General features: G+C 44.1%; 1 protein-coding gene across 1 annotated transcript in view; it reads left to right on the forward strand.

The window, feature by feature from the left end:
* Window positions 1–219: 219 nt before the first annotated feature.
* IP6K3 (inositol hexakisphosphate kinase 3) overlaps window positions 220–15304 on the forward strand; it is a 33867-nt gene continuing 18782 nt past the window's right edge. The window contains 2 exon segments of the mRNA XM_020999641.2: window positions 220–370; window positions 13933–14200. Of these exon segments, the coding sequence (XP_020855300.1) occupies window positions 14002–14200 (199 nt within the window). The 5' untranslated portion in view covers window positions 220–370; window positions 13933–14001.

The raw sequence follows: 15304 nt of genomic DNA on the forward strand, positions 1-15304 counted from the left end.
CCCTTTTAATCTTCTTCCTTTACCTCAACCTAGTCTTCCTTTTTCCCCTTTTACTCCTTTCCCTTCCCCCTCTTCTATCCTTCACCCTTACCCAATCCTCTCTACCCATCCACCCCCGCCCTATGGTAGCCCCACAGCTGACAGCTGAGCATACCCCAGTCTTGCCAACTATTCTGCTGAAGGTCAGGTGACACTCCCTTCCCCCAACCCCACCGGCTGCCTGACCCACCAGGATTTTCCACTCTAGCAACACAGCAGAGTAGAAGCCAGGCTGTGCAGAGCACAAAATCCAGCTACAGCAAGGCACCAAGAAAGAGACCTTCTTCAAGGGGTCCAGAGACTTCTCTTCCCATTCTCAGATCTCCACCCGGTGAGTGTTGCCAGGAAACTGGGCATCTCTGGCAGGCAGACAGGGTGGGAGACAGTACAGGAGGCACTAAGTTGATTGGGGTTACCCAAGACAATAGAGAGGAGACACTCTACTCCCAGGAGCTGGGCCCACCGTACCCCATACCCACTGCTGTCGTCTCCAAAAGGAGAGGCCTGTGTCATTCTCAGCTGCTGATAATTCGGTACGGAGTAGAAGGGAGGATGGCATTTGTGACATGTTAGGGAAGGTCAGTCAGAGAAAAAGAAGTATGTGTTCAATCTTTCCCTGTACCCTTAAACTATTACCCCAACCCATTACCATGGCTAGGATATTATAGCTGTGATGGCTAGGGAGACGTAAGGACAAGAGAGGAGGACAGAGGGGATAAATGGATAAGGGGAGAATTTGAGAAAGAAGATGAAGTGAAGAAGCCTTTCCCAGCTGACTACTACAGAAGTACCTGGAATAGGAAAAAAAGAAGATAGAAGGGGGAAAACCCCCAGAGACTAAGGCTAATTCGAAATGATTCACTGTGGGTCTGTATATAACACTTAATAATGAGTAGCCATGACCGGTCCAGGCTCAGCCAGGGAAGACAGTGGTGCTGACCAAAACGGCATGTTCAGGATAGCTGCCCCCTGGACCAGCTCCATGCCAGGGCAAGCAGGAAATACTCCAGGGAATCAGTTCAAAGAGGAGAGGCTAAAGGACAGCATGTTCCCTCCCAAGCAGCCCTCCTACTGTGTGGAACAGTCCAGATGACATCAATGGCTGGGTCTGGGTTAAGGCTTCAGGTCCCCTCTAGAGGACTCCAGATTTTCTGAAAATCTGTTCACAGAGAAAGGGAAGACAGATTCCTAAATGTTTTGACAATCCTGGGGTTACTATCCAGTTAGGCCCTGTGGATACAGGGAACTACAAATTGGGATCAGTGGGAGCTCTCTGCTACCAAAACACCCAAACGCTAGGAGCTGGCTACCTGGGAATGAGAGAGCCTTTGGGGACTGGTTCCCCCTCCATTCCCTATGAAAGCAAGGTTCCAAACATGGTTGATTTCACTCTTGAAGTCTTACGTGGTCTGACAGTGGCCACAAGCACCTAGACCCTCCCCTCAACTTTATGGAATCTCCAGGTGAACATGTAACAAATAGCCAGCTTCCCTACTCTGTTCAGAGATGTGTTTGTTTCATAACAGAACGTTAAGGACCCAACACTCTCATTTTACAGATGAGAAAACTGAGGCGCAGAGAAGGGAAGTGATTCTTCCAAGATCATACAGCTAGGAGGCAGCAGAATAAAATCAGGTCTCTGACTCTAAAATGTCAATACCTCCTACTTCAAAAGTAATTCCTTGGGGAAAGATTAGGATCCTCATCATAGACCAATCCCTTTGTTGAATGGCATATATAAGCCTTGGTGGAAGTACAGGTTCTGCCTGCTGAATCCATCACACTTAATGGAATCCCCATTTTCTCTCTCTCTCTCTCTCTTTCTCTTTTTTTTTTTTTTTGGTCCTATGGAGCAAGCTAGTGGAATAAATCCTTCACATGCAGAAATCTGTATCGCCAGCATCTTGTTCACTGGGGGCTACAAGGCAACAACAATAAACTTTATGATCATATTCTTTCAGGGAAGAAAATCCAAGCAGCGGCCAAGAGAGGCTTGGAGGAGGGGGAGGTGTGGGGGAAGGATCGAAGCTCCCAGGATTGATGGGAGGCTGTGTGGAGTACACCGAATGTTTCATTTTGCGTTGCTTTGCCACGCGGCACAATTATTCTTTCCCCATCAAGCCAGAAGCTGAGGGAAACACAGAAAAGGCACACTTTAAAATTCATGGAGAAGTAATGCAGCACAGCTAACAGAGCAGGAAGTAGAAGGAAGAGAAAAATTAGGTGAAAGGCAATGGCCAGCTCTCTGTATGGAGCCAGCCTCGGAAAAGGGGGCCTGGCTTGCTCCTGCCAGTCAGGCTGAGAAACTTGGGAATGGTCAGGGAGTAAGAATGAGCTGTTTCTGCCTTGTTATGTGACCTTGCACAAATCACTCTCCTTCTCTAGACCTCAGTTTCTCCATCTATACAAATGAGGGGGTTGAGCTGATTGATCTAAAAGGCGCCGTGGGCTGTCTCCAGAAGTAACAGGTTCCCCCTACCAGAGATCTTCCAGTGGTGGCTGAACCGCCACTAATAAAGTGCTTTGAAAACTTGAGGTGGTGTAAAAATGCCAGTGACGCTGCTGTTGTTGGGGGTAGGGTGGGGGCACCTACAAGGCCTTTGAAGTCCCTTCAGCTCTAAGATTCTGTAACTAACTTTCCCAAGCCCTTGACAGGATGTTAGTTCACTGTATGAATCTGACTTTCTCAGGTTGGAAAACTCCCAAGAGGGCCCACCCATCCTGCCCCCAGACGAGCTTGATTTTATCCTAGTCATATGCAGCTTGGGAATGGGGATGGGTAGAGGGGAGAGACTGCTTCTTCTGAGAGAGTTCCGTGAGATTCAAGAGGGCCACTTAAAAGACGGCCAGCTTAAAAAACTGTCTTTTGTTTGTTTGGGATCTGCTTTTTCTTTCAGATGCTCTGATTTGGCGCCTCTTCTGTACCTATAGCGAGGCTATCTTGCAGGCAGCCCACCTGCCTTCATTATGTGGGGTACTGAGCTAAGTAAGGGCCCCCTAAATAAATGCTTCTAAGAGGCTTCTGGAGAGGACCATGTTTGGGCTGCCCTCTGCTGACAAAATCTTTCCCTCTGGCCTCTCCAGGGACACTGAAGTCAGGGGCTGGTGGTGCCTGAGCATATAATCACACACACACACAGCGCACACACACACACACACACACACACACCCCTTACATTCACCACTTCACTGATGCTTTTGTTCCAACATCAAAAAGTCATTTCCCCCTGCAGCTGGCGCTTTCATGAAATTACCATCTTAACCACCAGCAAAACTCAAATGTCACGTCTCTTAATAGGCCCCTTTTGCAAAACAGGTTGCAGATCACATTACGTGGAGGAACTCAAGGGGAAAGTGGATACTAGAACTCATGCCCTAGCATTCTGCAACATGAGAGACCCTAAGATATTTCTTAAGGGCTGAAAGGCTACACGGACGGTGTGGTGTGGTATGTTGCTGCCAAGGATTTGGAGTCAGAAAATCTTGTTCCAAATTTAGGGTATTTACTGCTTACTCACTAGATGAACATGATTCCCTTTTCTGGGCCTCAATTTCATCATCCATGAAATAATAAGGTGGAGTGAGATGATCTATAAGGTATATTATATTATTATTAAGGTATATTATTAAGTAAGGTATATTATATTATTATAAATCCTATGAGAGGGGTCCAAGCCAGGAAGCCTACCTAAGAAGACATCCTTTGGAACCATCAGTCTGATGGGTTCCTGTGGTCCCACCCCCATACTTGTTTATGAGGGATGGATGTGAGGAGGAGGAGAGAAAGAATAATAGAATCTCCCTCCTCTACCCAGAACAGCTATTGTTCAAGTGGTGTTCAGACTCTCCAGTCATCTTTTCCCCATGTTTCTTCTACCCTGACAGCCTGATCAGAACACTGCTAGAGTCGTTAAGTGTATTTGTCAGTGGCTGAAGGGCCCCTAAACTAATAATGCCTGTATTAAAATCGCATGTGGTCCTCAAGCCTAGGAAATGTCTGGAGACTTTAAATATTAAGAGAAAAGGGAGGAAAGGAAAAGACAATTCGCCCTTCCAAGGGATAAAACAAACCTCGGAATAAGTTTCTGACATTGGGAGATATTAAGTACCACTTTGTGGAGACCAGACCTTCCCAGGGAAATGAATGCATTCAAAAGGTATATATTTCAGAGCATGGCTGCAGGCCATGTGTCACCACCACTGGAAAGTACATGGACTTGTATTACAGCTATTTGTGTAAATGTCTCAATCCCTACTCAATTGTAAGCTCCCTGAGGACAGAGATTATATAATTTTTCTTCTTTGTAATTTTGTTTTTTATCTTTCTACCTCCTGTGACTAGCACAAAACCTTGCATAGGAGGCTTTTATGAACGTCTGTTCAAAATAATCAAACTGAACTGACAGGAGACCTGGGTTTAAGTCCTTTCTCAACGTTTGTGCGACTTCTGGCAAGTCAGTTACTGTCTCCGTACCCCAATCTCCCTCCCTACTATAAAATGAAAGATGGTCTCTGAGCTCCCTTTCAGCTTTCTCATTCATTGAGATTTCATGATTTCATCCACCCCTGTGAAATGCAAGGGTGGCAGTGCCTTTGGACCTTGAAGAATCTTTAGAGCATTCCAAAAAAATTTCTTTCTTAAAAAATTCTTTTTTCCTGGAAAATTGTCTTGTCTTCTCAGTCCAGATGACCCAGCATGATACATGACCCTCCACCTCATAAGACACTTCTAAATTCTCCTGCCCATTACAACCTAAGCGACTTTAAATGGTTTTCAGGTCCTCTCATCTCTAATAGATTAAAAAATGCTCCCCTGGGCATCACAAAGACATTGAATGGTATTTGTACAAAGCCTCTAAACCCAGAAAAGTCTGTGAAATGTACATTAGAGGTTCTGTGGTGAGAGGGCAGGCCATAAAGCATCTAGCCTTTGAATTTTGCAACTTGACACATTTTTATATTACACTCCTTTTTCTGCTACAAGCTGTTTCTTGATAATTTTCCTTCCTCACCCTTCCCCTTCCTCCTCCCCCCCCATATACTGGCTCACTGCTTAAGATTTTTCAGAACATAGTCAGGGAGGGTTTAGAGCCTCACCGCACTTAGGAGCCTCCACTCCACAACTGTGTTGGTAATCTTGCCCAGCACCTGAATTCAATTACCTTGGCTTCCATTTTCTTCCTAGCCTCAACTGCCTGCTCCTTCACAGGTTATTCTCGCAGCAGGGCCAGGCCACCAACATTTGGGAATGGGCCCCTATAACAGCTCCTACCCTTCCTAGCCAATCTGTTTTCCCTCTGCTCCCCAGGAAAGCCAGTACTTTCACTGGGCCTTCAGTGGCGCTAATTCTTGCCTTTGCTCTTTTATTCATGCTATTCCCCTCCACCTGAGAAGCCCTTGCCTGACTTCTGCTTCTATACCTGTTTTTCCTTCCAGCAAAGGTTGGACTTAATAACCAATGAGGTCTCTTGCAAATTCTAGTATTCTTGACCACCCAAAGCACTTGTCACATACTTTGGCACTCGATTATATTCAGTTTAGCCCCTTACAGATAACGTCTTATTTGCTTCTCTAATTGTTCCTCGTATGTGGACAGTATTCACAAGATCACAAAACTGGAAGGAGCCTTAGAGATCATCTAGTCCAATTTGTTCATTTTACAAAGCTAACTCCTCCCAACAGAGGTTACAACTTGCCTGAGGCCACACAGGGAGGAAGCTGCAAAGCTAGAAATCAAATGCGTATTCTTTGTCACCAAATCCTGTATCCCTTCCCCAATACTTCATTGTAGTTCCCTTCCTGCCCAGATTTTGTATTCCTCAACAACGTTTTATTGATGCTAGTCAAATGACAGAAGTCCATACTTGTAAAATTACTGTTTGGAGCTCTCGGTTTAGACAGGACATGTGAATGGAATTCAGTTTTATGGACTGATGAATGAAGTCTTTATTGCAACTTGAGGGTTCAGCATTCCACCAATCTGTTGGTTAGTTTCAGAGCAAGTAACCAATTTTGATAAAACTCAATACATTGCTTAAACATATAAAGGGAAGCCAGATGGTGGTTTGGGGTTAAGTGACTTGCCCAGGGTCACACAGCTAGTAAGTGCTGAGTGTCTGAGGCCGCATTTGAACTCAGGTCCTCCAGAGCCAGTGCTCTTTCCACTGCACCACCTAGCTGCTCCACCACCCCAAAGTTTTAACCTAACTCCTCCCCAGCCTTTCCACTGTGCCCTCTGGAATGCCTGTTCCAGAGGCAACAAACTTCCCTTCATCTTAAATTTATTCCTTTCCCACTCCTTCCATTTACTAGCTATTATTGAATCCTAGCTTTCCTCTGATAGCACAGCCTCCCTAGTAACCCTTTCCAGTACTGAATGCACCTTCACTCATCCTCCTTGGCTTACTGATTAAGGTGGGGGAGATGGAATATTCCATGCTCCCCACTGCCACTTCCAGGTTCTCTCCCTACTTACATCATTTAGTATCATTTTTATCATTCATGTTATTCATATCTACCACCCAATCAAAATCTTGGTAGCTGTTGTCTATAGAATCCCCAAGGAATTCTCTTTTTTTCCTCAAGGAGTTCTGGCTTGCTGTTTTTCTCTCCTCCCCAACTCCTATGCTCAGGAAGGGGGCTTCAACATACATAATGATTCTCCTTCAAATACCTAACCACTCATTTCCTTAACCTATTCACCTCCCATGAGTTGCTCCTCCACCCCACCTCAGCCACACACAAAGATGGTCATACTTTTGATCGTGCCATCACCCACAAATGCACCACTTCCATGTTTGAGAATTCTGAAATCCCCTTATCTGATCACAATCCATTGACTTTCAACCTCTCCCTCTACATTCCCTCATATAACCCTACTCTTCTTCCACACTGTGACCTCTAGTCCCTTGACCCCTCAGTTCTCTCCCAGGCCATCTCCCCTGCACTAGCCACTTTCTCCTCTTCTCCCATCTTGGCTCCTTGATGCTGAACTCCAGTTTAACTCTACACTGTCCTCTCTTGAATCATTAGCCCATTATCTGATTGCCAATTAGACCCAGCCAGGCTTCAGCTTTGGATCACTTCCACCATTTATTGTCTTTACACCTATACATATGATGCTGAACAAAGGTGGAGAAAATCCCACAACTATTCTGCTGGGTTCACTACAAATTTATGTTGGCTTTCACTGCTGCTAGCCAATCCTACTATTCCTCCCTTATCAAGTAACTATCTCACTCTCCACAGCAGCTCTTTCAAACATCTTCACCCCTCCTCAAACCTCCCCTATGGCACCCCTTTCCTCTAGCCTCTCAGCTGAGAACCTTGCCTCATATTTTAGAGGAAGAAAAATTGAATACATTTGCTGTGAGCTTCTTGTTCTCCCCTCTTCCTCATCTTTTATCACTCAGATGCCTTCTGCCATTTTCTCCTTTATCCCTATTTCATGTGATGAAGTGGCCTTGCTCCTTACCAAGGCTAACCTCTCTACTTGTTCAAGTGATCCCATTCCATCCCACTTATTTTCCATCTCTTCTTGTCTACTGCATCATTTCCTACTACCTACAAACATTCCCATGCTCCTTCTATTCTGAAAAAAAAAATCCTCACTTGATCCTTCTATCCCTGCTACCTATTATCCTATATCTCTTCTGCCCTTTGTAGTTAAACTTCTCAAAAAGGACATCTACAATAGATGCCTGCACTTTCTCTCCTCTCACTCTCTCTTAACCTCTTACAATCTGGCTTCCAATTTTATCATTCCACTGAAACTGCTCTCTCGAAAGTTGCTAATGATCTCTAAGTTATGAAATCCATTGGCCTTTTCTTAATCTTCATTCTCCTCAGCTTCTCTGGAGCCTTTGACATTAATGATCACCCTCTCCTCCTTGATACTCTCTTCTCTCTAGGTTTTTGGGACACTACTGTCTCCTGGTTTTCCTCCTACCTATCTGACTATTCCTTCTCTGTCTTCTTTTCTGGATCCTCCTCCAGATCATGTCCTCTAACTGTAGGTGTCCCTCAGAGTTCTATCCTAGGCTCTTTTCTCTTCTTCCTCTATACTATTGTATTTGGTGATCTCATCAGCTCTCATAGATTTACTACCTCTATAGGTAGTAAATACACACACACTACCTATCCTTCCCCAGTCTCTCTGCTGACCTACAATCTCACATCTCTAACTGCCTTTCAGACATCTCAAACTGGATATCCAGTAGACATCTTAAACTCAATATGTCCCCTTAAATCCTCCCCTCTCTCTAACCTTCCACATTACTGTAAAAGGCAATGCCATCCTCCCAGTTCTTCAGGCTCACAACCTATTCCTCACTACCTCTCACCCACAATTGCCTACTGCCAAGACCTGTTGATTCACCTTTGCAATACCTCTCAAATATGCCCTCTCTCCTCTGACACTGCCAGCACTCTGGTGGAGGTCCTCATACCTGGATTACTGCAGTGGCCTGCTGGAGGGTCTGCCTGCCTCAAGTCTCTCCTTACTCCAGCCCATTCTCCATTCAGCCACCAAAGTGATTTTGTTAAAATGCAGTTCCAATCATGTCACACACACACACACACCACACACACACACACACACACACACACTCAATAACCTTCAGTGGCTTCCTATTGCCTCTAGGAGCAAATACAAAATGCTCTGTTGGTATTCAAAGCCTTCATAAGCTAGCCCCCTCTTAGCTTTCCAGTCTCCTCATACCCTACTCCCTGACACGTACTCTTCAATCCAGTAACACTGGCTTAGCCCTAGATATTCCACAAACAAGACACTCCACTTCTCAACTCCAGGCATTTTCTCTGGCTGTTCATCATGTCTGAAATGCCCACTACTCCAACTACTGACCTCTCTGGCTTCTTTTAAGTCCCAAATAAAATTCCACCTTCTACAGAAAGCCTTCCCTAACCCCTCTTAATTCCAGTGCCTTCCCTCTTTCAATTATTTCCTATTTGTCCAGTATATAGCTTACTTGGTATCTATTTGTTTGCATAGTGTCTCCCCCTGTTGGATTGTAAGCTCCTCGAGGGCAGGGACTCTCTTTTGCCTTTTTTTGTATCCCCAGCCCTGAGCATAGTGCCTGACACATATAGTAGGCTCTTAATAAATGTTTATTGGTTGTTTGAAACAAGAATATTTAACCTGGGAAAAGAAATCTCACTAATGACATGGTGGCTGTCTTCCGGTACCTAGAGGGCTGGCACATGAAGATGTTGGATTTGCTCTGCTTGGTCTCAGAGGCAGACATAGATACAAAGAGCAGAAACCTACAGAGAGGCAGATTTAGGTCTAGTTTAGGGAAAGCTTCCTAAAATTGAATGATGTCCAAAAGTTAAACGGACCTTAGAAAACTATTGGTATAACTACTGGTGATGGTTTCTCATCATTAGAGGTGTTTAAGCAGAGGCTGAACAAGGCCTTATTTGTTCAGGATATTGAGAAGGGAATTTTTGTTTAGATCTAATCTCGATCAGATGACCTTGCCCAAATGAGGCCTTCTCCTAGTTTCCATAATCTTATGTTTTGTCCTAGGTCACACAAAAGGTTAATATTCGAGGCAAAACAAGAACCTCCTAACTCCTAGTGCTCTTAAGAAAGCAAGGTATAGATGAGTGGACCGGTGGGTCTCAAGTCAATAGTGCCGATGGCAGTGGGCACAAAAATTTGTTTGCACATGGCAAGAAGCTCTGAACTGAGAAAGGGCCCATCAGCTTCTACTATCTCCGGCACTTAGCACAGTGCCCGCCACGTGGTGTTGTTGCTGTTGTCAACTCTTTGTGACCCCATTTGGAGTTGTCTTGGCAAAGATACTGAAGTAGCTTGCCATTTCTTTCTCTGGCTCATTTTACAGGTGAGGAAACTGAGGCAGACAAGGTTAAGTGACTTGCCCAGCCAGGATCACACGGCTAGGAAGTATATGAGGCCAGATTTGAACTCAAGAAGAGAAGTCTTCCTGACTCCTGGCCTGGCACTCTATCCACTGTGCCACCTAGCTGCCCCTCAGTGCCTGGAACATAGTAGATGCTTAATAAATGTTTACTATTATCTCTTTGGAATCTTCTGAAGAAGAGCTTTCTCCTAGTAAAACCAAACGGTTTTACTAAACCTGAAAGAGATAATGTTAACACTGAAAATTGCTGGGATCACCTTCAGACCCTGAGTGAGAAGCTACTGACCAAGGGCAAGCTCACAGAGCTTACCTTGGCCAAGCTCAGCTCACAGATAAAGCTCATAAGAATAAGATGGCCAAAGCTGAACTCAGATGAAAAAAACCTACTTTCCTCCGTCAAATAGAGATATAGGGTGCATAACATTGCATACGCTGTCAGACAGTCATTCTGTTTACATGCAACTTTTTCTGTTATAAGGGAGAATTCAATGGAGAGAAAAGGGGATTTGGGGATATGAATGAAGTACAAATGACAAAAGGAATATATAAGACTTCAGGAAAGGGAAAAAATAAAGCTGACCAAGCAATAAAAGCCATAAGACAGAAGTTTGAGAGTTCCAAGTAGGTTACCAAGCAGATGCCCAACAGCCTTCTGAGTTATTCCCAGTCTGTTCCTTCCCCAAATCTAGAGCACAACATGCACCAAAATCTCTGGAAAGTAAGACAGGGAACAAAGATCTAGATTCAAGGTCCATCTCTTTGCTTTATTTATTCTGTACATACTTATATATGTTCTTGCTGTCTCTTCTCTTAGAAAACCAGCTCTTTGTGAGTAGAGACTGTCTCATTCTGTGTATCTGTATTTCCAGAGCTCTGCGTAGTGCCTGGCACATAGCATGGACTACCTGATGGATTCCTTGCTTACTTCTGATCTTCCTGTTGAGCAACATTTGACTTCTGGGGTGGTTGTCAGAGTCCTTATTTCTGTGTATAAACGGAATCTCTAGGTCTTCTGAGGTTGTCCAGCCTCTCTTTCCCTCTGAGAGCACGTACCAGTTTGCTACTGGACACACTGCTACTGGTGGCTACCTCAGTGATTACAACATTAAGTAGAACACACTGGGACTTTAGCTTACAAATAAGCAACAGAAGCAGGTTAGGTTCTTTCAAAAATTCCTCTGTCAGGCTAACATATTAACCATTAAACAAAATGAAGGAAGATAAATACCACCACTCCCCCTCTCCCCCCAAAAAAGCTCTAAACAAAACTGTCTCCCTCAAATGTTTCTAACCATTTTTCCTGTAGTGTTAGTGTATTAATAGAAAGACACACCCCTATTCTCCAGCTCGCCTTGCCTCTGAAAAAGCAGACAGACTGGGAAAGAGCCAAGAGTCACAAAACATACAGATCCTCTCTGCCTGTCAGGTTACTTAATGGCAATAATCACCTGTGGAGTTAGCATGATGAGCAGTTGGGAGGAAGGAAGGAAGGAAGGAAGGAAGTCAGCTTGGCCTGGGACTAAGAGAACCTGGGGCCTTGTGTCACTTTTGCCAATGACTCATGTAACTTTAGGTAACTCTCTTCACATACATAGCATTCATTTTCTCTATCTGTAAGATGAATTTTTAAAAATTAAAAAAAAAAACCTGACCATTCCTACCTTAAGGGGATGTAACACGTGCTTTAAGCTCTTCAGATAAAAAGAAGGGAAAAAAATGTGCTCTGTACCCTACAGGGTTACAACATTTTATCTGCTGTTTCATATTTTTACAGCAATAAGTTACACTCTGTACATGTTGTGCTAGAAACACAAATGTTAACAGCACCCAGCTGTGCCTTACATTAGGAAACACCTGAAACATAGCTGTCAGATTCAAACTTGCATCATGCATGTGTTCTGGATCTACTCTGCATTCAGAAGCTGGTCTCTTGTGAAACAGATAGCTGTGTTAGCCATGGAGAGGCCTGCATTTCATCCAGAAGTGGTTATAAAGGAGTTTAATTGCTGGGTTCATCCTCTGGTTCCTAAGACATCCTTGAAATGTCTGTCTTCTGGCCTTTTTCCAGGGGAAGGTCAGCCGGTGAGAGCTAGAAACTTTATAGTAGAGCTGTGTTTTGTTGTGTTTTTTTTTTAAAGAGGTTTTAAGCTGTCCTGCTAGAAATACAAAAATTGGTATAGTTTTGTATGTTTTGTCTGACACATAGTAAGTACAAATAAATGCTTGTAGATTATATTTGGATTTGAGCTTTTCAGACAACTGGAATGTATCTGATACACAAAGCCTTGAAATTTCAACTTAATTACAGATATACTTATCTTTAAATCACTGCCCTTTGCATCTCTGAAACTGCCCACCAACCTTACTGTCTCTTTGAATGGACCCTAAAGGTACATGTGCTGGCAAAAATGCCTCCAGATTACTTTTTACAGCACAACTATACTAGCCAATTAAGCCTATGACTTTCCCCTTTCCCTCTCTCCCAATACATGGCACCCAAACACTACCGGCATTTCAGTTCTGAAGCTCCAGGTGAATTTTGGAAATGCTCATCCCGAACACTTACAAACTACATGGTATGAAATGTCTTTTCCTCCCCTTCTGGTCCCCCTATACAAAGCATATTTGGGACATTCTCGGGGAAGCAAGTCTAAGAGGGGTCCCAAAGGTGTGGGAAAGGGAGTGTTTGGAGCTGTTTACAAGCTCAGTGTATGAACACTGCATGTGTTCTGTGAGGTCAACAACCCTCAACACAAGTCTCTTTGGACACTATTAGCATGAACTAATATTACCAGTATTACTGGTATATACAAAGTGGGGAGCCGTAACCTTGCTAAACTGTTGCTTAGAAGGAAAACAAATAAGATTCATCATGCATAGCTTTTTTTTGTTTTAATTTTTAGGCAATTGGGGTTAAGTGACTCGCCCAGGGTCACACAGCTAGTAAGGGTCAGGTGTTTAGTTTGAGGCCGAATTTGAACTCAGGTCCTCCTGACTCCAGGACTGGTGCTCTATCCACTGTGCCACCTAGCTACCCCATGCACAGCTTTTTTCCCCAGGTTGAGCATACGTAGTGAAGATTACCATCAAAGGTGAAGAACTATATTAGTAAGCTGGTATTGTTGGACAGCATTGCACAGAGCTATCTCATGATGTTATCATATAAAGGAAGTATGGTGTGGTAGAGCATTGGATCTGGAGTCAGGAGACCTGGGCTCATGCTCCACTTGTGACACTTTCTAGCTAACTGACTTTGGATGGCTTCCCTGGACCTCAAACTCCTTATCCGAAAAATAGGGATAACACAATTCCAACTTGTCTCAAAATGCTGTTTTGAGGAAATTTCTTTGTAAACCTTAAAGTGCCATAGAAATTTAAATTATTATGATTTGAGATGAAAGAAAACTGTCAGAACTGTTCCTCTGAGTTATAAATTTTCTCCACTGCTCCCAATGAACCAACTTAAGCCCTTCTTTGGTCCTGGGTTCTAGTGCTTGTCTGAGAAGTCGACAGCGCCATACCTTGTTTAGGACAATGGTCCTGAATCTTGCATCTTTGAGGAACACACACTGCTACAGAAGGACGAGGTAGCTAAAAGTGTAAAACAGGGGCAGAGAGCAGGAGGGGAGGGCCTGCTTTGTGTCCAGCACTATGGTGGGCCCTATGGCAGCTAAAGGATGGGAAGCAGCCTTTCTTCTCAAGCAGATCACAGTCTAGCACAGCTCTCTTTCCTCTTCCCCTACTTTTACCTGTTTTCTAGTCATAAATCACTACCACCTCTGAGTTCCACTATACCCTCTATACCCCAAAACAATGCTCTCTCCATTTAACCATTTTATGTGTTTCTTCTTTGCTTCTCAAAAGCCATTGGTGGGAATCCCCATGCTGAAGAAGCCCCTGCTGTGATGGCAGCTAAGGATTAATAGGAAGAGTAACCAGACACCCACTTTGGAGCTTTGCTGATAACCTGCTCTCTTCTCCATCACAGCTTCTAAGAGAAGAATCCTCCCTCCTACGGATTCAATCTCCACCCAAGAAAAAACTAGACCCCAACATCATGGTCGTTAAAGACAGCAGAGATACTGGAGACCCTCGAGTTGGGGTGCTCCTGGAGCCTTTCATCCACCAGGTTGGGGGACACGTAAGCATGATGAAATATGATGAACATACCATCTGCAAGCCCCTCATCTCTCAGGAACAGAGATTCTATGAGTCCCTACCCTTGGCAATGAAGCAGTTCACGCCTCAGTACAAAGGTAAGATGAGGGAAGAGTTTGGCACTGGGGATGGAGGTCCCTGCCAGGCATCCTGGCTCATTCTCACATGCCCCCTGCTCCTCTGGCTCTGAGATACTTCTCTTAGATGAAGTGGAAATCAGAGTGACTTTCACTGTCCTTGACTTTTCAAACTATTTAGCTTCCCTTGAATTCCCAGCCCAAAGTCTGGAAGAATTGGTACAGGGGAATGAGTGCTGGACTTGACATCGAAAGGCCTGGATTTGAATCCTGGCTCCTCTGTTTAATAAATCTGTGACCTAATAATCACTTAAGCTCCCTGAGTTGATTTCCTCCCCTATAAAAAGAGCTAGTTGGAATAGGTGATCACTCAGGTTCCTTCTAGTTGGTTCCAAATCTTATGATCCTATAAATCAGGCCAAGGAAACTGGAAATCAAGTTATAATGGAAAATCTACCTTATAACACCAGCTCTGAATATCTTAGACCATAATTGGTAGGGCATTCGTGATTGTGGCCTGCTAAATTTTTTGACAGGTTTATTGTTTTAACATCACTTTAATAAGCGTAATCTGTAGACTGAAACTCCTTGTAGTTTCAAGACCTAATGAGAGTTGTAAAAAAGTTGAGAAACAGACTGTTCAGGAAAAGGGAACATGAGAGAGCACTCAGCTTCTTGCCCTCCTTTGGGAACCCATAAAAGTGAAGGAAATACACGCAGTTGAAGCCTGTTTCAGACAGCCTGGAAGTTTAAGCTTGAAGCAAAATCTGTTAAGAATCTGAGTGTGTTATAGAATTCTCAGCTTCGAGGAGAGCTGGTCCAGAACAGCATCCATCAGCTCCTCTCTAGGTTGGGTTAGGTGTCCTTACACTTAACGGTGGGCAATGTGTCAGGATCCCTCTTATGGGCATAACTGAAGTTCAGCTGGGAATTCATCGGGCCTGTTCCCATTCCAGACCTTTGCTGAATTAGGCTCAAAGGGTCTCAGTGCATGCTTTGGCAAATGTCCAAGGAACTGAGACAAAGTGACAGGTGTGGTAAAACCCAAGCAGATTTGTACAAAGAAGTGTTTCAGGGGTGTGTGTGTGTGTGTGTGTGTGTGTGTGTGTGTGTGTGTGTGTGTGT

This window comes from Phascolarctos cinereus, unplaced genomic scaffold (assembly GCF_003287225.1).
Source record: "Phascolarctos cinereus isolate Bilbo 61053 unplaced genomic scaffold, phaCin_HiC Scaffold_5;HRSCAF=322, whole genome shotgun sequence".
NCBI lineage: Eukaryota > Metazoa > Chordata > Mammalia > Diprotodontia > Phascolarctidae > Phascolarctos > Phascolarctos cinereus.